General features: G+C 41.1%; 1 protein-coding gene across 5 annotated transcripts in view; it reads left to right on the top strand.

Annotated features, from left to right (window-relative positions):
- Nucleotides 1–1676: 1676 nt before the first annotated feature.
- Nucleotides 1677–21899, top strand: part of cdc42bpab (CDC42 binding protein kinase alpha (DMPK-like) b) — an 89335-nt gene continuing 69112 nt past the window's right edge. For 3 of the 5 annotated variants that reach the window (XM_034228568.1, XM_034228570.1, XM_034228569.1), the window contains exon 1: nucleotides 1680–3255. In XM_034228568.1, the coding sequence (XP_034084459.1) occupies nucleotides 3078–3255 (178 nt within the window). In that variant the 5' untranslated portion in view covers nucleotides 1680–3077. Of the gene's footprint in view, nucleotides 3256–21899 lie in introns of all 5 variants that reach the window. The other 2 variants (XM_034228567.1, XM_034228566.1) reach the window with 2 other exon arrangements.

The raw sequence follows: 21899 nt of genomic DNA, 5'->3' as shown, positions 1-21899 counted from the left end.
TAAAAACAGTATCAGTAAAGATATCCTAAAGACACAGAGAGATACAAAAAATTGATGAAATCAAACAAAAGAAAATTGAATAGTTATTATGTTACGCAAAAGGACATGCGCTTATTTATATTAATATTGGAATTAAACTCAATGAAAAACAATACAGTAGATAATAGATATCATGTGTCTGGATTTTATTTTAGAATGCTTTTCCCCTCTATTAACTTGACCTAATTCAGCAGTGCCACACACAGAAAAGGGTCATAAATGTGGTTGCTTACTGAGAATATTTCCCATCTCAGAGTGGTTACACATATAAAAACTGTTCTTTGGCTATTTCGGGTCAACAGTCATGCCAAAGCAGTGTGCTTCAAATTAAACTCAGTCATCATCAACATCTCTTCCATTGGACACATCTTTGCATGCTTAGTTGTTTTATGTGCACTCATTTCATCACAGCTTCTTTGTGCCATGATTTTCTCCCTGGCACTGCACAGACTTGCAGCAAGAATCCATTTAAATGGATTTATATAAAAGTCTTATTTTATGTCGCTCTTTGTTGCTGTGTGGCACAAAGCCCTCTATGTCTGCAGTTGCTATGCAGGCAGTTAATCATTAATAGATGTTCTTTGAGTGGCGATAAGCACCTCACTACAAAAGGACGATGATAGTAGAAATGTAAAATGACCTTTAACTTGATACTTTGATTATAGTTTACGTACGGCAAGGCACTTAGTATTGTAATGCAATATATTGTTAGGTATTAATGTGAACATGATGGCTACTTCAACAGCTTATTAGAACAGACAGGTGAAAATAGGTAACCACTTGCAGATAGTTAGATGTATTGATAGTCTGTGCTATTGCATTGATCTGTGCATATGAAAAGTGAGATGTCTTCAGGTCTGTTTATCGTTTGAAAGTTTGCTCTCAGCATTAAAGCTTCTGTCTTCTGTGAGAACAGTCCAAGGGGCAGAAAACATGAGATAAACTTGACACACCTTTGACACTGAGAGAGGCATTCAATGTATAAGAACTGCGATAAGAGTTTATTCTTTCCAAATACAGTTTTTTGGGAATGTAAATCACACAGGTCTGATGTAATGTATACATGCAGAAGTATTCTTGAAATTTATTTTTATTAGTGTTTTTCATACTGTACACTGCAGTTGTTCATATTTTAGTTTTTACATTTAAAATGACATGAAAGTAACATCACTATGTAGTCACACACACACACACACACACACACACACACACACACACACACACACACACACACACACCACACACACACACACACACACACACACACACACACACACACACACACACACACACACACACACACACACACACACACACACACACACACACACACACACACACACACACAGGCAAAGGTTTATTGGCCATAGTAATATGACCGTTGTTTTTGCAATTTAAAGGGACAGCGGTCATCGTTATTCCGATCTGAAGGAAAATGTGTCCTCTCCACACCACGTCACCAGCAGAATGACAGACAGCCCGCAGTTTCCATTCACAATATTGACAGCCCCCACCCAACCACCACCATCCCACACCCCCACCCCTTCCGCACAGCAGATGCTGTGACGGGCGCCATCATGATGATCTGGGATTTTTGCCTGCAGCAGCAGTCAGAGATGCTACAACATTAGAAGATAGGCTGCTAGCTGTAAAGAAATGGACGCATTGAAGCCATGGCACTGCAAAGATGGCCGATTTGAGGGAAAGGTGCTCTACGCATGCGTGAAAGTTGGACCACATCGACATTTTTCATAAAAACGACACACATCACGGTCTCGAAACGTATAGCATTGCAGATAAACACATTCTCCATCGAGTAATAAAGAGGTAAAGTGTTTTATAGGGCTAATACGTTGTGTTTTTAGTTGTGTTAAAGCAGCTTCGCTAGCTTAGCGTCCATTTGTAGCTCATTCATATTTTAGAAACGAGCAATACTTCCCACAATCCTGTGCGACGTTACGGTTAGAGCTTTCTACTTGGTTGTCTTTCCCGTGGAACGTCTCTGGCAGCAGGCTGCTAAAACGGCAAGAAGCGACCGACCGGCGGGGGAGGCAGGCAAGGCAAAGGAAAGGAAAGGACAGGGGGAGTTTAGGCTGTGTCCCGTATTTGGAATAAGCAAGACTAGACTACAGCTTTGCTCCTGACGTGAAACGAGCTCCTCTGTAACCTTCAAAAGGGACCCGCATTTTTGACGGCTAACTTACTGTCGGGCTGTTGGAACTCTTGAACTAACCGTCGCGTTGAACTGTGAAGAAACTAAAGAGACATTTGGACGAAGAATGGGATTTAAAGAACATATCTGCCAGCACTGAGTTGTGAAAACAAGGGAATATTTTCCAGTTGGATGGAAAACAACTACACTGTCGAAAGGGGATACATTCAGTAGGGCTCTGTTAACACTGCGCATATTGTATGTCAACTCCCGGGGGAAAAGGGGCAACGATGGCATTTAAGAAGCAAGAAAAGTAACGTTAACGGTAGCTCGCTGGCTAGCCACATAGCTAGCCTAGCAGCTAACTAAGCCTGTGTCGCCCTTCCATTCCTGGAGCAGAGGAGGGGCGCTGGGGCTTTGTAGCATTGCAGATCTGCCTTGCATTTTTGGGTCGCTGCAAGAATGGAGAATCCTAAATATCCAACACAACAACTCAGGGGGATCTGCTGAACCGCGTCGACTCCATTCTTTTCCCATTTCTAACCGAGAGAAGACCTTAAAACTGCCACTTTACGTTGGGATTTGATCAAATCAGCCGGCCCGGGGCAGCCAGGGTCTGTAACTGTGACTACTTATTTTTGCCCTGTGGGGATAGCTTTCATCAAATGGGGACGTGCTACATATTTTAGATTCTGGACCTTGACAGGGAGACCATGACTTTGCCGGTTTTAACGCCGATTTAGCCCAGGCCAACTTAAAAAGTTTTATTATTTTCGGGATACATTTAAGAACTTCTTTACAGGCCCACTCTGTGCTAGGCCGTTTGCTAATTTCCCCTCCCCATTCCCTTCATCATCATTCATTACTTTAAAAACCCGGAATAATCATGTCGGGAGAGGTGCGTTTGAAGAAGCTGGAGAAGCTGATCCTGGATGGCCCGGCTCAGTCTGTCGGCCAGTGCCTGAGTGTGGAAACACTGCTGGATATCCTGGTGTGCCTCTACGATGAGTGCAACAACTCCCCACTCAGAAGAGAGAAAAATATCCTGGAGTTTTTGGAATGGGGTAAGCAGCAAGCCTATTTTTTGTATTTCCTTTTGTTTGGCTCGTGCATTCAGTCTTTTTGTTTTGTTTGTAAGATGATAGGCTCATAATATTGCTGGTGCAGTGGCCCTCCCTTCCCAATCACATTCCTTTTATAGTAGCAATGGGGCTCAGTTGGCCTTCTCACTCCCTAAAGCAAGGACATTTGTTTAATTAAATGTTGTATACAGGAATGACACATGACAGCATGTTGAAGTTACCCATTAAAAAGGAGACCATAAACACATGGGAAAGGTGGTACCACATTGTCAAGCAGCATCCACATACACAGAAGCACACCAAACTGTAGTGAGGAAGAGCTTAACCAGGCCCTCAGAGTTTGATATCAATCCAGGAAAGGTCTCATAAAGATGTCTTATCCTCCAGGCTACCATTTAATTCTTACGAAAAAGACACTCTTACATAAAGTGGATGCCTTTCTGTCATTGAACCAACCCTCTCTCAACTACTTTGCATAGCAGTGTGTTTTCCTTTTTTTTAAGGGCGTGTATGTTGTTGATACTTATCTGTGTGTCATTATTGAAATAAAAAGTGGTCTTTTGTTGCCATTGCAGTGTTTTTGTAACTTTCCCATTCCTGAAGGTTAGATAAAAACAGGCAGGAGGACCTCTCTTTCTGCAAAAATGTTTGAAATGTTGGTGTGAGTGACATGGGGGGGGGGTTTGGTTTGTGCATGAAGCAGGAATGTGAACAACTCACCTTTTTTATCTGGCGCAGAGGCCCAGCTAGCTGCCGGAGCATGCCTGGCTGGCCTGCTTGTCTTTTAAAGCCCTGAAAGAAGTGTGAGGCAACACAGGAGCAAACCACTGCCCTGGATTGAGACAAATGAAGGATACGCCAGGCAGTAGGAGACAAAAGTGTAATGTAAAGAAGCAGTTTGGCTCATTTGCTGTCATCTTCTGTTCTATCATTTCTTTATTTGTGAAACCGCTTCAACAGGCAGCAGTTTGGCCTATTATAGAGTGGCAGTGTGAGACAGACAGGATGGCAGTTAAATCAGTCAAATGGTGGTTGCGTTTGGCTGCGGCTGCTCAGTTGGTTTACCCCACCAGCCACCATCTGGACAACCTATTCTGTGCTAAATGGAGCTCTTCTGGCTGGTAAAATACTGGAAGTGGGTGGATTTAGTTTCCTTTTGGAGCATCCTGTTTTTTCTTCAATTGTTAGTCCCAAGCTGATCAGCAATGCTGGTGCTAAAAGAACTGGTGCCCTGTGATTGCAAAGTGGTGCCTTCATCCAGACATTTCCCTGTGTTGACACTATAAACTCTGATGGAGCTCAGCCAGACACAACACACAACATGCAGATGTGTACAAGCTGTCACGGTCCCAATGAGGCCCCATGGTGATGCCTGTAATTGCGTTCCACTCTAGAGAGATTTACATGAACATTATCCAACTTATTACAATAATATAAATTGAAATGAAACGGACTCTTTCATCCCCAGAGACTGTAAGGTTGACTGCATTAGTCCATTTTGATTGAAAGAGCAAGATTGGTGATATGAGATATGTTGAAGTGTCACAATTTGAATGTTGGCCAAAAACTCCCGTATGTCTCAAATAGAAAGGCCAAATATTTTTCCAGATTATATGCGAGTAGATATAAATTGGAAGCACTCGAGGAGTATTATAGACATCTTTCACGAGTCCCATTCAAGATATGCTTTGCTCTCTTATTCTTTGAGTAGAACATGACAAAGTTATTAACCACTATAAGCATAAACTCCCAAGGGATGTTTTATCAGGGCTAACTGAGATACATTCAAGAAAAACAGTTTAAAGGGGTCATTTTGGAACATGGGAACGCAGTTACCACTTTTCATATTTGTTTTATGTGATTTGAATCATCATGCATTATCACAGTAAACACATTTTGGGATATTATGTGCCTTATCACTTTACAAAAACAGAAAGCCATAGATGACCAGATATAAGAGCAGTAGTAGATGTCCATTGGGCGGTAAGGGAAGCAATGACTTGCTGTTGCGTGGTTTTAGCATTTTGATGATGCAGTCCAAATGTAGCAGACCACACCTATCCACAATAATATGGTATAACTGAGGTCTTGTCTTGTTTGTGTGTGAAAGAAAAATCTGGCTTCATGCAACACTTTCTTTTTTTGTGTTTGGGCAATTGCTAGCTAAATGTTAGCTGAGGAAGTGATATACCACCACTCCGACCCGTGTTTATACTTACAACAGAGCCAGAGAGTGCACATGACAACTGCAGCCTATAAGGAACAGATTGGATCAGACGGATGGCGTTAACACATGCTCAAAACATAGTTTGATCTTACGCACAGAAAAATAGTTCAAGATGGGCCCCATGAAACCTAAAACCTCTTCCACTTGTGAGTGATCTGCCTTTATCGTCCGCTCAGAGGCTGCAGTTCTGACAGGAACGATGTTACCTGTGTACCTTTTTGCTACAGCGGCACACCCAGGACAAAGGTTCAGCGATGTTCTCCTTTCGTCCTGAGAATGTACATGTGCCAGGCAAGAACATTTGTTTTGGAGTTTTGCTTTTCTTCTTGTTTGGTGACCTCATTGCAGCTGAAATAGAGACCCCTATATGACCTGCAGCCCCAAGAGAAATGAACACGGGAAAGTACACTGTATCCCGACTCCTCACACAGCAGTTACTATGTCTATTAATTACACCAGCTCTTACAAGCTCTTATGTCAACATCTTCCTTTTTTGTAATTTGATCAGATGTTTACATTTGTAATGTTTCTGTATTTTATTTACTGCAAATGCCAATGGAGGCTTAATGAAGTTAAATAGGACATATAATGCTAGTTTTTATGTTCATATTTATATTTTGTTGCAATGTGTTGGAGCGCTAGCCAATGACAGCACAAGTGTTAAGTAGTGATGTCACTCTGTTACAGAAGTAAACAAAGGAGTCCAATGGAGGAGTTTCATACAGAGAAACTCCCTATGGAGGGAACACAGGGATTTACAGACCATTTACATGCACAAAAACCTATATAACACAGGGCCCCTTTTTGAATAGGAAGGTTTAGCATCACTCCAAGAAGAATATGATAAATAATAATCAATTGTCAGTCAGGAAGTGAATAATGAATGTATAAGCATTAGGGGTGTAACGGCATATATATTTCAACTGCTATGCACCCTTATGCAATAGTGGAGGACCCCAGCTTTTATTGATTGTGATTGAAAGATTATCTTATTTATTTTTGTAATATTTTCAAGACATTCTTTTTAGTTTTACAGCTTATTGAACCTTATATAATAAATAAAGTTAATTACTCAAAATGTCAGAGTTCCTTATTTTCAAACTGAAACTTGCACTACTGTTCAAAATAAATAAAAAAACAAACCTGGAATTATGCATTTGGGACTTTTTAAAAAATTGTTCTTGTTGTACCGAACCCGTACCGAACCGTGACTGCTGTGAAGCGTTACACCCCTAATAAGCATGATTCCTTTTTGATCCATGGTCATGTGGCGGGATTTAAGTGTTTCAGAATATTTCTGCACCAACAATGAATATTTATTTTAAATCAGATTTCAAACTGACCGCTTTTTGGATGTCTTCTGTGTTCAGGGATTTTAGGTTTGCATCCATTTGTCATAGATATCCTGTTTTCTAGGGCTGCACGATTTTGGAAAAAAATGTAATTGCGATTTTTCTGACAAATATTGCGATTCGTTTTGCGATATTTGTTTTTAAGCGACCCAACGGAAGTTTATTGTAAAATGCGGCCATATCTCCGGCTAGGAAGGTCGCATCAACATGCTCCCGTCTCTAGCAGCCCGAGCTACGAGTGAAATAACTAAACTTACATGAAACTTCCGTTGCTTTAAAGTCAAGCTTCAGTTTAAGATTCACCCTGTAATAGAAACATGTGATGGAGCGTCACTAACCTGACTCAGATGGTTAGTTTCACCAAAGCATCTAAAGCTCCATTGGAAGCCATTTGGAAAGGGCAGGCACTTTCAGAAGCACTTGGCAGGTGATTGGATCAATCTGTCTATCACCTTCTATCATGGGCCACTTCTGATTGATTAACAATGGCTGGTACATGTGGAGCACAGCACTTCTGATGGGTGTGGATGACTGACACACAAGGAGAAAAAAAAAAAATCGCAGGCTTTGCGATTTGGTAATCGCATCATTTAAAATCGCGATTTCGATTTAAAATCGATTAATCGTTCAGCCCTACTGTTTTCCTACATTTCTCCCTCATTTCCTGCTTTTTGTTTTGTCCTGATCCCCCTCCCTGTTTGGGGAAATGGATTGCCGGGCAGCTGTAGAAAGCGGGCAGCCATGCCAGCCCCCAGTTGGCAAACATGGGGGGAGGGCACCTAACCTTTTCTCAATCCACACTGAATGTTAGCCTGCAGTGGCCAGCTGTTCAGCTGCAGCTGATGGTGCTCCACCCTGAAAGGCTTTCATTGGCAGCATGCCTCACACACGGCTCACAGTGGAGAGACACACACACACACACACACACACACACACACACACACACACACACACACACACCTTCTTATTGTGTTTTAGCCTAACTAATCCATCTCATAGTTCACCGGCTACAGTCCCTCCCTGTTATTCCCCTTAATTGAACAGACCAGAGGAGCTACGCTGCACCTATAAGAATTTGAGTTGTGTTGATTCCAAAGAAGAATTTTTTTGTCACATGGTTTTAAATTTTGCTCGGAGGCCATTTCACCCCACCAAGAACTAACAAGGCTCGTGTACAAGGCTTGCACGTTAAACCTCTGGCTGCATACTGACGGTGCAGTTCTAAACATGCATTTAGATCAGTGTAAGCTAACTGATGGTAGCTGCAGAAACGTCAGTCATCTTGCACTGTTTGATTAACCCTGTTTAGGCAGAGGTAAACCAGGCAGGACATTTTTTCAATTTTTTTTTTAGCTATGCTGGATATTAAAGATACAATGGAATGATTGTGAAGCATTGTTTTATTGTCAGGAATGGGTTTATGATTCTAATAAAGACATGAAGCCACTTACATTCTGCTGGTAAGAATAGTTGATTTAGATAGATTGCAAGGCACGTTTATCTATATTGCACATTTCCACAACAGGGCAATTCAAAGGGCTTTCCAAAAACATTAAGAAATAGTGGAAAAAACCTTTTAAATACAATTAAAAATAGTTATTAAAAAGCCAAGAGAATTCAAATTTAAAACAAGCTGAAATAGGTATAAAATCCAGAAATGTTAGTGTAGTACAAAATATGAATAGTTGTTTGATTTAATAAAAGGCAGCTGCAAACAGAATAGAATATGCAAAAGTTTGAATGTCATATTTTATAAATCAATCCTTAAATGTGAAAGATGGCAGGGAAAAACATATTGGCATCACTGGCAGTCTGTGTCAAGTCAGCAGAAGATTGATTGATTGATTCAATTCTAATGTCAATATTAGTTTGGGACTGTTAGATCCTGTGCAGGCTGGACTTCTATCAGGACATCCTTGTCAACCCTCTTGTTGTTCTGCTGTTTCCTGTCTGGGCACAGAGGACAGGAAGTAACCACAAGGACTCTGTGAGCTAGTCCGGACCCAGCGGGTACATGATGTCACACCAGGAAGTGGGACAGCTGTATCTCATTGTGTGTTCTGTGGCCCACTTGTGTCCAACTTATTGGAGTTGTTGGGAAGGTGTGAGGTCACTAGCTTGTTTCCATGCAGGTTGAATCCACTTTCACACTAACTTGTATACAGTCCGTTGGCTCATTTGAACATCTATGCTCTTTCAATCCTTTCACACACATAGGACACACACAAAGCCTTTGCCATTGTCCTGTAATCAAATCAACTACATATTTTGCTCAACCCATTTAACCAGATAAAAAAACTCTTTCAAACTCGAACCTTCAATGTAAAGCCTAGAAGCTCAGACAATTATCAGGGTTACTTTCTCTCAATCTTTGTGAAGCTCTCTGAAAAGCCACAGACGACATACTCCACATGAATAGAGTGGTGCAGGAATTAGTCCTAAAACCCGGAAATGAGTTGGCATCTTACCACAAGCACTACCCTCGTCTAGAAGTTAGCTGGTTTCTTTGAGCGTGTTTCTGGTTAGATACCTGAAATAAGGTCTCTGGTTAAAGGTTGTGTAAACATTTGCTAATAAGTGATTTAATGAGACTACTAAACCTCATCAAGCCGAGCATTAGCCGCATTTAGCTTAGCGATGGTCATGCACAGCCATGCGGTGTAGTTTCTCTATAGCTTAATGTTAGTATTTTACATCTGCCAATTGCGTTTATTCATATTCTTAAAAAAGCATAAAAGTGGTGTTAACTGGTGGAAGTACATACCATAAATGTGTGTTTGCCTAAGATATTATTTTCTGCAATATTCAGAAATCCAATTCATTGCTTTTAGTCAAGGAACCCTTGACATGTTAACTTTTGGGTCAGCCTACACAAATTCATCATCGCTGCAACACTATACTATAATCAGTAAAACAACTCATAGATGCTAGATACCAACGGCAAAATAAAGCTTTCTACCAATGCATTGTTTTGTAAAACATTTACGTTCTCATGGAGCAGTGGGTAAAGTAAGATTATTAAGGGACAGGTCGGTGCATCCCCGGATTACCTGGACCTTTAGGATTTTGCATATGAAATTTCGCATGGCATTTGCAGCATCTGGGCATTTCACAGATGGCCTTTAAAACATGAAGTCAATCTGTCTGGGAGCTTTGTATGCAGAGAAATGCCTGCTGCTAATTGTGATGTGTCATCACAAAGTGGCAGGGGAAGGGTTGGCTTCCTTTCTTCATGTCCCAGAGGACACACTGTAGCCCAGGTCATTAGCCAGCCTTGCATGACCCTTGGGACCTGACTGCAAATGGCCTCTCCCCCCTCCCCTTTCCTTTTTTCTTCACCTTCACTTCCTTTCATCCTCCCCTCTCTTTTTTCCTTTCTACCTTAGTCCTCCCCTGCAGTGCCTCTCTGCTCAGCTGTTTGTCCATCACTTCCGCCAACGTTGAAGACCAAATGAAAATGAACCTGCTTGGTTGGCTCATTGTAATGTAGTGTATTTTTCTACCGCAGCTTCTTTTCTAAATCTGTTCTTCTGTAGGTGGATCTTATTTGAGCATGAAGTTCAAGCCACAGGCTCTTGCACAAGTTGTGTCTTGAATTATGAATTTGTATGACTCATCATCACTTATAAAGTGTACACTTTCATCTGTATCTATGCTACTCTAACCTAGGACTAGGAAATATATTGATATCTTTATATGAGATTAGATATTGTCTTACATTTTGGATATCGTATTATTGGAAGTGTTGGCTTCTGCTTTAAAGGCTGCAGATGGAATGTTCTGTATTGACCAGTTTGCCCACCTTTACCTATTTGGTTAATATGAACACAATACTGGTTATTTATCAAAATTATTATTGTGTAAACACTCTGTGAACGCATCAATGGGAAACACTTCACTATTGTCACATTATACATCGATTACGAGATATTTGTTCCAAAATATCCTGATATGATTTTCTTATTGTAGCCCATTTAACCCCATTTAGCCAGCGCTTTTACTCCAGGTCTTGTAGTGGATATCAAGCTTCTGGCATTAACATGCACCATGACTTTCATGTCTGGGAAATTCCAAGTGACTAAAGTGCTATTTATAACACTTTTAATGATTTATAAGAGTCTCGTTCTGTACATATTGAAGGACAAAAAGTTGGTACTCTTACCTTATCATGACACTTAAGCTCAGATGATCTTTTCAGCTCGCAGCCAAGTCTAATCAATCAATCAATCAATGTTTATTTATATAGCCCAATATCACAAATGTTACATTTGTCTCAGTGGTCTTCACAGTGTGTATAGAATATCAGTATGACAATACGACACCCTCTGTCCTTAGACCCTCATATCGTACAAGGAAAAACTTCTAATGACAAACACACTTACAGATGAACCCCACAGTCAAAGCAATTTCTTGGTTTGAAAAGGCCGCGTTTCCCCTCCACTCTTTGACCAACTGCAATGGTGCTTGAGTGTTGTTTCTTCCCATATTCACACTAGATTTGGATAGTGTATCAATGAAGTGGAATGCATTTCCACTTCCTCTGAGCAAGATGTAAGGTAAAGCCAATTTAAGTAAAGGCAGAAATGTGCTCTCAACTCCCTTTCTTTTTTCAGAAAACTGTAGGGAATCCATAGTAATTACAGCAGGAGATTAAAGGGATACTTATAAAGCGGGTATAATCAATATTGTGTTAATAACAATGGATCTAAATGACAATGTGTAACAGTAAAAGGGTTCTTTGTAATGACAACCCCACAGGTAGTTAGGAGGGAGAATCAGTTCTGCACATTTTCTGATTTTCGCTTTCGAGCATGTAACAATTAGGAGATTGTCTGTTTCAGAAGTGTTCTCATTTACTGCAAATACTTGGCACCTGGGTAGAGCGAGAAGCTGGCACAAAATGTCTTGGATTACACTTTAGTTCTCACAGCTCCTCTTGGTAATATCTGGATCATTTCAGGGGTGCAGTTCATGTGTGAAAGGGGCTTAAAACACTTCAGGTTGCCAGAAACACAACTTCAAATCAATGCTTACATGGCTCCATACCAGCTGGTTGTGTAAAGAGGCTATGCTAACATGGTCGCCATAAGTATTAAAGTACTCATCGCTAGGGCTGTACCCGAATATCCAAATATTCGTTCGTTGGAGTACTATTCGGGTTTCAATTTCGTTATTCGTTTTTTTTTGGCGGCTGCCAAATTGAATTTCTTGAAATCTCCAATATCAACGTAAGAGCTTGTGCCTCTTCGGGGGGTGCTAACACTTAACCATACACTTTATCGTTTACCTTCTCCGTCTTTATATGTAGATATGACGTTTCTCCGTTAATCTCCGTCACGTTGTTTCCATAGCAACAACAACTTCCTGTCAACAGCGCTAACTCTCCTTCAAAATAAAAGCATGTCCATTAAAAAATAGGAAGCCAAGCCAAATTACACTTAAGACATATAAAACTGCAACGAAAGTAACAAACACAATATCCTTTTCAATTTCAAAGAACACAAATTGGGTTATATACATTAACAAATGACCATAAAACAACAATACTGTAGAATAACAAAATTAATGCCGTGAATAAACCGAAATACACGTGTTGAAGCGTGCAGAATATCCGAATATTCGCTGCTGATTACTACCGAATATCCGCAGCCGGAAAAATGGTATTCGGGACAGCCCTACTCATCGCCCTTTGTAAAAGGTACTTCATATTTCACAGACTTCAAAAAGGTTTCCAGAGAAAAACACAAGGAAACGCTTTCAAATGCAGCATCATTGTTATTTTTCATCATAACACAAAACTTCAAAAATGATGATACATAGTTGTGTTGATGAATGTCTCATGTATACTACGGATTCTATTATAATCAAATATTCACCAGAAATGTATGTCTTGTGCTTTTGATGTGGAAGGAAGGAAGGAACATACCCAATTTAAAGAAAAAACGTGATGTTTAACTGCTGTTAAATCTCGGGATTAGGGAATTTAAGACTTTGGGCAGCAGCCAGACACACAATTTGGCATCTATACAGTTTCAAGATCCAACTGTGTTCACGAGTATCTAGTAACATATATAATATATATATAACTCAATGTAAATTCAGCTCAGTGTGCTTACTCCTATAAATCTATCTGCAATCTATGGGAGTGTGCCTGCTGACGGACCCCCACCGCCTCCCCCAGGATAAAAGCTATTAGCAGCTCTTCAAACCGGGGCCCTCAGGAGTCTCGAAACGTTCATAAATAACACAGAAGAAAACTGCAGCAATGGATCTTCTCTGGCCATTTGTTTTATTCTGGAGTTTTCCTTGCGTTACTCTCTCTCACACGATGATTCTGACATGCAGAGAAATAGTGAGGCTGTTTAGCTAAGCCCTTCTGTGGGGGGTGTTGCCAGGGGATCTTTCACTTTAGGTGTGTGCTTGCTGGCTGTAGATTGGTGCAGGGCTTACGTATTTTGTAGGCTACCTGGAAGTTGGCATTGCAAGTGGCTCCAACGACAAAAAGCGAATGGCATTTTCCATTTGATTTTGGAATATTGTATACATTTGGATTACCTAGCAAACTAGCCATTTTGATACTTACAGGTTTTGTTCAGCAGGATAATCTCCTCATATTAATACTAATTTAAAAAAATGTTGAAGCGTAAATGCCACTGGCAGAAGTACAAATCTACCGTTAGGCTATAAACAACCTACATACACAGTCACATGGCGTAGCATAGGGCTGTGCAATTAATCGTATTTTAATCGCGATTACGATTATGGCTTGCGACGATTAGGAAAACAGCATAAATGACAAAATACGATTATTTTGCTGGGTGCACTTTCGCCCCTCCCTAAAAGCCCACTCGGCCACGTGGGAGTGACATGTGTTGTGAGTGTTCAGCGCAAGCGAAGATTTCAGAACAAGTGCAGCAACTAGTTAAAAAGAAGGGTCACGGGGAGATTCCCAGTCGATCGAGAGATATGTCTAAAAATAGAACAACAATATTCTGTTTTATCGTTAATGTCTTGTAACATAATCTTCCTGTGCCAGAATAATGCACTTGAACGCATCAAAGCTTTGTGATTGGCCGGCCTCACCCCATGTGTCGGGGCGTGGCTGGTGGGCAGTGGGCACTATTTCGCTGACGTTATCCGTGTCAACAGTAGTGACAGTCCGCACACACACAAGACCGCAATTATGGCAGAAGCAAAAAAGCCCAAAATATATAATTTTCACTCCGAGTGGGAGGATGATTATTTTTGTATCTATTCCAATTCAAAGTCCATCTGTCTCATCTACAATGCGAGCGTGGCTTTATCGAAGAAGGGTAATTTAGGAGCGGCATTTCAAAACAGTGCACAAACGCTACGAGATGGAATTCCCTCCTAATTCTGCCCTACGCTCCCAAAAGGGGAGGGGCCTGAAAGGACAGCTAAACGCACAGCAGTCCATTTTCACCAGGCCCAACAACAAGAGCTAGGCTGCTACCAGAGCATCTTATACACGATAAGTCACGTTCTTGAGAAACACATGAAGTCTTTCAAAGACGGCGAAGTTGTGAAAGAAGCATTCCTGGAGGCTGCCCACGCGCTTTTTGGGGACAGTAAAAATAACAGTAGCATTTCAACAGGTTTTTGATATAATAAAAACTCAAGTTAGATACCGTTATTAATCAGCTGTAAGTTTTAGTTTGTTTGAACTTATTCATGATAATTATTGTACAAAATGGTATAAGAATTCAAACATTAAGATCTGTTCTGTTTAAATTGATTATAGTCTATTATCAATGCAGGTTAAGAAACTAGTGTTGCTTGCATCCTATTTTAAAGGCATTTCTTTTTATACTCTAATAAAATGCAACAAAAAATGGGTTTGATTCTATTAATTTTGTCTTTTTTATTGCACTGTTGCAGCAGATTCCTGTGTAGCTTCAGATCTGAGTTGTCTTATTAGTAAGCCTAATTTATACTTTTGTAGCACCACTATTTTTATATAATGGCAAATAAAGGGTTCAGAGTCTTTTCTTGTTTTCCTGTGTCATATGTGGCAGCACTGCCACAAGTTCCTCTTCAGAGAGGGTCTTCAGTACAGGTGGCAATATCGTCACCTGCCTGCGCTCATCTCTGAAACCAGACCATGTCAACAGGCTGGTGTTTCTTGTAAAAAATCTTTAAGAGATGACATGAGCAGCCCTACCAGCATGGTGTGACCATGGTGGCCAAAACATTTTTATTTGGTCTTAAATTGTAGTTCAACATTTATTTCCTGTAACTTCTGGACCATGACGGTGGGCCAGCCTTCAACGTTTAACTGAGTGGAATATGTTGAATATGTTTTACCAAAATGTTGGCTATATGTTAAGGAGTTTTCAGTAGGTTGTGACAGTGCACTGCAACATGTTGGATTTAATTTATTTTTATTTATCATATTAATATATGTTTAGTATGGTTTTGGAAGTGCGCTCCAACATATTTATTGATCTTGTTTATTGGTAAAATATTATTTGTTTTAAAGTTCAATAAATGGTCAATGAATAATCGTCAAAATAATCGTGATATAAATTATTGACCCAAATAATCGTGATTATGATTTTTGCCATAATCGCACAGCCCTAGCGTAGCATCACCAACGCTAAGCTAAAGGCGGCTAATGTGTAGCTGGATGACGTTTACTAGTTTCATTTAGTCACTTGTCAGCTCTTGAATAATGCATAGAAGCTTCAAACATTCACAACTGGGGTATCTACTGTTGTTTTATGTTGTAGAAAAAAACAAAAAACTGTTGACTAGATAGCAGGAAGTAGCAAAATGTTAGCTCATTTGCGGGTTTTAGGACTCATTCCCGCACCACTCGATTCTTGCATTATATTTATTTATTTCAGTAATTTATGTTTTATATGTTTTTGGACGTATCGTTGTTGTTGTTGTTGCCATAGGGAATTGCCTTGTGCTGTTGTTTTGGAATGTTTCCATTAGGGATGTCCCGATCTCATTTTTTAGCTTCCGATCCGATTCTGATATTTTCATATAGGTTCCGATCCGATCCCGATATTTCCCGATACCGGTTTTCCGATACCGATTTCCGATATCACTTTTTGTGTTGGCAAACAGCATTTAATTTCGTATACATTAAGAAATAGACAGGCACCCAAATAATTTATTAGACCACAAAAACCGGAGTTTTCCACAAGTAAAATTGGCTGGTCGTCCCCTGCTATGCACTCCACAATCAGCTCAGTAATCTTGCGAAATCTCTCGGAGTCTCGAGGAAGTAAAGCCTTTCGTTTCAAGCTGTCCCGCAGTGTTTGTTGATGGAGTCCATCAGTCGCAGACGCTGTCGCTTTACAGTAGGCGGCGTGTTCGTCGGGGTGGTGCTTTTTAAGATGTTTTATTAGGTTTGTGGTGTTGTAGGAGACCCTGTTAGCACCACCTCGTGAGACTTCCACACCACAGACTTTGCATGTCGCAGTCGGCGACTCACTTGTAGTTATTTTAAAATGATGCCAAACTGCAGACATTTTAACTAGCTAACGATATGTGTCCGTTCCACTTTTCCAACTCGATAATGGCGGCTGATGCAATAGAACAACAACGACAAACAACGTAACAATGGAATCATGGGAAATATTAACTATGGATCGGCCATGACATTTAATTGGATCTGCCGATCCCGATCCACCTTAAAACCCAGTATCGGGGGCCGATCCGATCCGGGGATCGGGATCGGGACATCTCTAGTGAGTCATCCTACTTCAGTACTTGTATTATGTTTGTCGAGATGATGCTGCTATTCTGCCTTAACCCTCATTTACTAACTTCTATCCTTTGCTGCATTGTTTGAGGTTGCATTTGCATCACCTTGAATGCATCAGAACTAGTAGAATAACAACATTGAAAACCAAAGCTTAGGATTTGCTGGAAGTCTGGAGAAAGAAAATAGGCGGATCTCTCCAACTTTTAGCCATAACTACTTTATGTCCCTCCCTCTGCATGTGCCGTAGCAGTGCAATCCTCTGGCTGCATTGAGCAGGGGGCTCAGCTGTGTGTGTGAAAAGCGCTGACTCAGGCCACAGCCTCTATTGGCTGGGCAGCCTGTGGAATTTGGAGCAGAGGTGCAATGTTATGGCGCATTTCCACTACAGCGCGGTTTAAGCGTGTCGTGCCCGGCCCATTTTTTGGTTGCGTTTCCATTAGGCGTAGTTCCGGCTAGCGGGTACTTTTTCACAGTTTTCTGGCTCTCCAAAATCGAGGTTCTTTCCGGGCCAACAACCGGGCTGAGTATGCTAAACTAGTGAGAGAATCGCTGTCAACTACAACAAAATGAACATATTTGACCGTGATTTAATTGTAATACACGTTTCAAAATGATGCCGAAGTAACAACATACTGATACCGGTTAGTAAAAACCATGAATTAATGCTTTGACAAGTCTGCAGACAGACGGCAGGCGAAAAACCTTTTTTTTAAATGCGTGTTTCCTGAATGGAGATCAGCTAAGCTAACGCCGTATATGCTCCGACCGTCCACACTCACAACAACGGCCTATACAGACATAAATAAACCAGCGACTGTATTCGCCATGACACAGGCAGTCTGTGGTTTGTACTTGTTTAATTTTTGTCTAGTTTCTGAACAGATATGAGGAGCTGTGAGCTCTGAGGGCTAACAGTTAACGGCTGTGTTGTTTTTGTGTTTCGCATGACGTCACGGCTCCGCCTACACTGCGTGACTATAGTTACTACCCCAGTTCCTAAACTGTAATGGAAACGCAGCTTAATGTGAGCCTGGCCTACCAAGGCCTAACTATACCGTACTAAGCCGTGCGAGGCCCTGCAGTGGAAATGCGCCAATGGAGAGAACAGCAGCTGTTTAGAGGCCAGATCTGCCTCTTTGTCCACTAGTGCAACACGTCCCTTTCACTCTGTCTGTATCTGTCTCTGTTGGTCTGTCTGTCTGTCTCTCTGTTGGTCTGTCTGTCAGCTCCTGGTATGTCTCTGTCTGTCATTGTCACTTAGATTTCATTGCTCTTGTTTCTGTAATGCCCGACAGCACCGCTTGTCTTGGTCCTCTTTGTCTCAATATCATCCCTCTTTTACCCTCCTCTATTCTATCTCTCTCCCTCCTTTATTTCCTCTTGATTGCTCTCTCCTCATGTCCTCCCCCCTCCCCTCCTGCAGCTCCTCTGCCCCCTCCCAGACTGCTGTATCCCAGCTTTGCCTAGTGACAGAGAGGTTGATGCGCGAATGCATGCAGGTCATGTACCAGTAGTATCATGCGTTGTGTGTTAGGGTGTATATACATGTCCTTCTTTTGGTATGTTTGCATGTGTATTCTTTGTGTTGGCGCGTGCAAAAGAGGCACATGTGCAGAGGCTGAATCGATCAGACAGCCCAGTCTGACAGCACAGAGCTGCATCCTTAATAAAGCTTTACTGCTACACACACACACACACACACACACACACACACACACACACACACACACACACACACACACACACACACGTTGATCCCCTGTCATACTTGTTAAGGGAACTTCAAGCTGAATGAAAGGGTATTTGCCTCATTGAATCTGTTGAGGCTAAGTAAGGACTTCACGCTACAGTTGTTAAATGAGCTGCTTGGCAAGACTGTTCGATCAGAACAATGCTGCAGCAAACTACAGGTTACACAAGCATGCTCTTTTACATCTCAGTTCTCTTGGAAAATGTAGGCAAGCACGGCATTTGTCCCCATGACTAATTTGTAGTGATGCCCTGATGCAGTTTTAGATCATATAATAAAAATGAATTACCATCGGTGCATAACGAGATGCATTTGTATACGATTATTTTGCTGACGTAAGCCCAGAGTAAAACTCATATCCATAATTAGGCAAATATAATCGCCTATAATAATATATCAGTGATATAATGGCGAGCTTCTCTGCATGCAACATTAGTACTGGCGAGGACAGCCATTGTTATTCAAAACACCTCACAGGCGCTGGTCTTTTGGAATGAAACGGAGTGGATCAAGTTATTTTTAGTGCTACAGTGTGAGCAGGTCAGCTGGTCTGGGTTCTTATGCCATGTTTCCACTGCATGGTGGGACTCTGCTCAACACCACTCGCACATCAGGTGTTTTGACCCGTTTTTAGTTTTTCTACTGCAGCCATTACCCCGATATGTAAGTGGGATTTTTAGATGATCTGTGTAGCATCACCAGCGTAAACAGAAGAACTCTTCATGTCGTCAATTGTACACCCAAGTCTCCGGCAACGTTTTGCAAGCTGCCTTTTTCTGTGTACTGAGTGAATACATTATCTTTGCCGCTATTGAAGTGTGCTTGGCTATTTCAAATTGGGCAGGATGTCCTGTGTTGCCCTTGTGACAAATCTCTCTGACCAATCAGTGGTCTGATGTGTTTTAAATCTAACTTTTAGTATTAGCTTTTCTAGCTTGGAACCTTGGTGGGACCAAAACAAGTACCAGGTACTTTTTACAACTTTTGCTAGTAAACAACCAAAAAAAAGTGGACTTTTAAGCATACCATACATTGGAAATGCGACATAAGTGCTGGCCTAACTAGATAATGAGATGTGAGAAATGAGGCAAAGAGTGTGTGAGAGATTGAGAGACGGGGGACTGATTTCAAATAGTTGAAATGGATTAAAGAATCCCACAGTGTTGTTCTTAGATTTACTGAAGGAGAGATCATTGGCAGTCAGTTCATGTCTCCGTTGTACTCTTTGTTCCTCTGCCTCAGAGCTGCTTACAACAGCGGACACTGATAGAGCGGCGACCTTGACTCGTGGTGCGGTGGCGAATTTGACGGTGACCTGATCTATTTTAAGACCCATCTATATATCCACACCGCTGCATGTCTCTTGTACTCACTGTTCCATCCTCCCTGTCTTTTATAGTGGAGACGTGTGACTCAAATAATATCCGATGGGCGAGCAGCTTGTCAGCACCATACATCCGTCTTCCACCTGAATGGCGGTCATTCACGCCAGTTGTTCTCACATGCAACTAATCTGATTGTCCCTCGTTTCTTCAGCCGGGGTCTGAATCACGGTGTTGTCTGGGTATATTCTCATCGCCTGACTATCTGTTTACACATTCACTCACAAGCATCTTTTCCCCTTGGCGTTGTGACATTCTAACAGCGATTTAGCGGCTTTGTGGTGTTGGGGTTTGAAGTGGTTTTGTGTGAGTGAGTTTGTGACTGACTAACTGGTCATATGCACAACTGAATGAGTGCTAAATCTCTATAAGTGGGTGTTTTTGAAAAAACATTTCAGTGAATTTGATGCGGTCTGACTAGCCCACACCCCACAATCCTCTCCCGAGATGTCTCTGGTGGGGGAAGTCCTGTGGTGGCTGCGATTGTCATCTCAATTGTCTTCCACTGAGTCGTCATCATTATTCACCTCTATATATAGAGGGCTGCCTCACACTGTTTCCTCCCTGGACTGAAGGTCATGATACAGACACAACAATTTGACATGCTTCTGATGACTAAATTCCATCAGCGCCTAATCCAATATTTCTGCCCTTAGGCATTTGAAATAAGACTAATCAGGGCCACAGTCACTGAACGTATTTCTCACTTCCTGTTAATTGATTACTCATGTTTCACAGAAGTTTGTACGAAGGGTATTTATTGGGAAATCAGTTAATCAAAGCCTAATTTCCATTTGAAACGAAATAAATGTGTGTTAATTATGGAAGCAAACAAACACATATGTAGCAGACCTGTTTCTTACTAATAGCATGGATACCATTCATTCACAAACTGTAAAATTGACTCATACTTCAAAATGGGTAATGCTGGACCAAGGGTTAACCATGATAGGTTGTTCTGTCCAATAGACATTCATTAACTGATATTAAGTAAATGCTTTAGCCCCTGTAGCTAGATGCCTTGCCTTTCCATAATTGCCTTGTTGGGTTCCCATTCTTTTCAAAATGCCTTATTTGTGCAAATCTGTTTCCTCCTCAGACTTAATCCTCTTCCGATAAGGAAATACCAGAAATGAGGCATTTCCATGTATTATTATAATGATATTCCCAAGGTAGGCGAGTAGCAGGGGATCTTATTAGTTTGACTTTGAATCGCCCAAAGCATACAAAAAGAGTGGTAATAAATGCAATTAAGGTTTTCTCTGTTAGTGTTGTTGGATAATTAAGTGTACATTTTGCAGCTTAACTCCAACCCCACTTTTGCTATGCATGTCAAGCTTTTTTTGTACATTTGGAAAAAAAGAGATCCTTAATGGCATATTTTCTTGAAGTCAATTCTTGAACAAACCACAAGTTTACTTCTTTTGAAATGAAATCCCTGTAAAAGGGTCATACATATGCAATTAATCGTAAGATTAATTATTTTCACTTTAACTTTATTCAAATCAAAATCAAATCAAGTTTTATTTATATAGCACATTTATAAACGATTTTTGGTCGAGCCAAAGTGCTGTACATATAATAAAAATAGCCTACAGTAGAGACACTTTACAGCAAATACAACAGCACAGATTGTTCAGAATATCAGTATGAGAAAAACGACACCCTCTGTCCTTAGACCCTCACATCGTACAAGGAAAAACTTCCAGAGAAAAACCCACAGTTTAAGGGGAAAACATGGGAGAAAACCTCAGGGAGAGCAACAGAGGAGGGATCCCTCTCCCAGGACGGACAGACGTGCAATAGATGCCGTGTGTAAATCAAAGAGATAATACATTTTACAGCATATAGACCGAATGTTAGGAAATGCATGTGTCTGTAATAAGAAGATGAATCCACGAGGATGTCAGTTACAATCCTGAGGAAGCCATCAGGGAAGCAGCATGACGAGACCCAAGGCAGGACCACAGAGACAGGTTCAGCCACGACCCGAAGTCCACGACTTAATCCAGAACTCAGGATAGAGGATCCAAGACACAGGACTACAGCAAGAGGATCAGCCTCGACTCCGGATCCCGGCGTAGATATAGATACAAAACAAGAAAAAAGATTTGGCTGGGTTAATCGGAACAAGAGAATACACAGACACAGACAGAGAGGGAAAAGGTCATTGGAT

The sequence above is a fragment of the Gymnodraco acuticeps genome, unplaced genomic scaffold, assembly GCF_902827175.1.
Source record: "Gymnodraco acuticeps unplaced genomic scaffold, fGymAcu1.1, whole genome shotgun sequence".
NCBI lineage: Eukaryota > Metazoa > Chordata > Actinopteri > Perciformes > Bathydraconidae > Gymnodraco > Gymnodraco acuticeps.
Note: the sequence above shows the minus strand (reverse complement) of the source record. Positions and strands in the feature narration are given on the sequence as shown.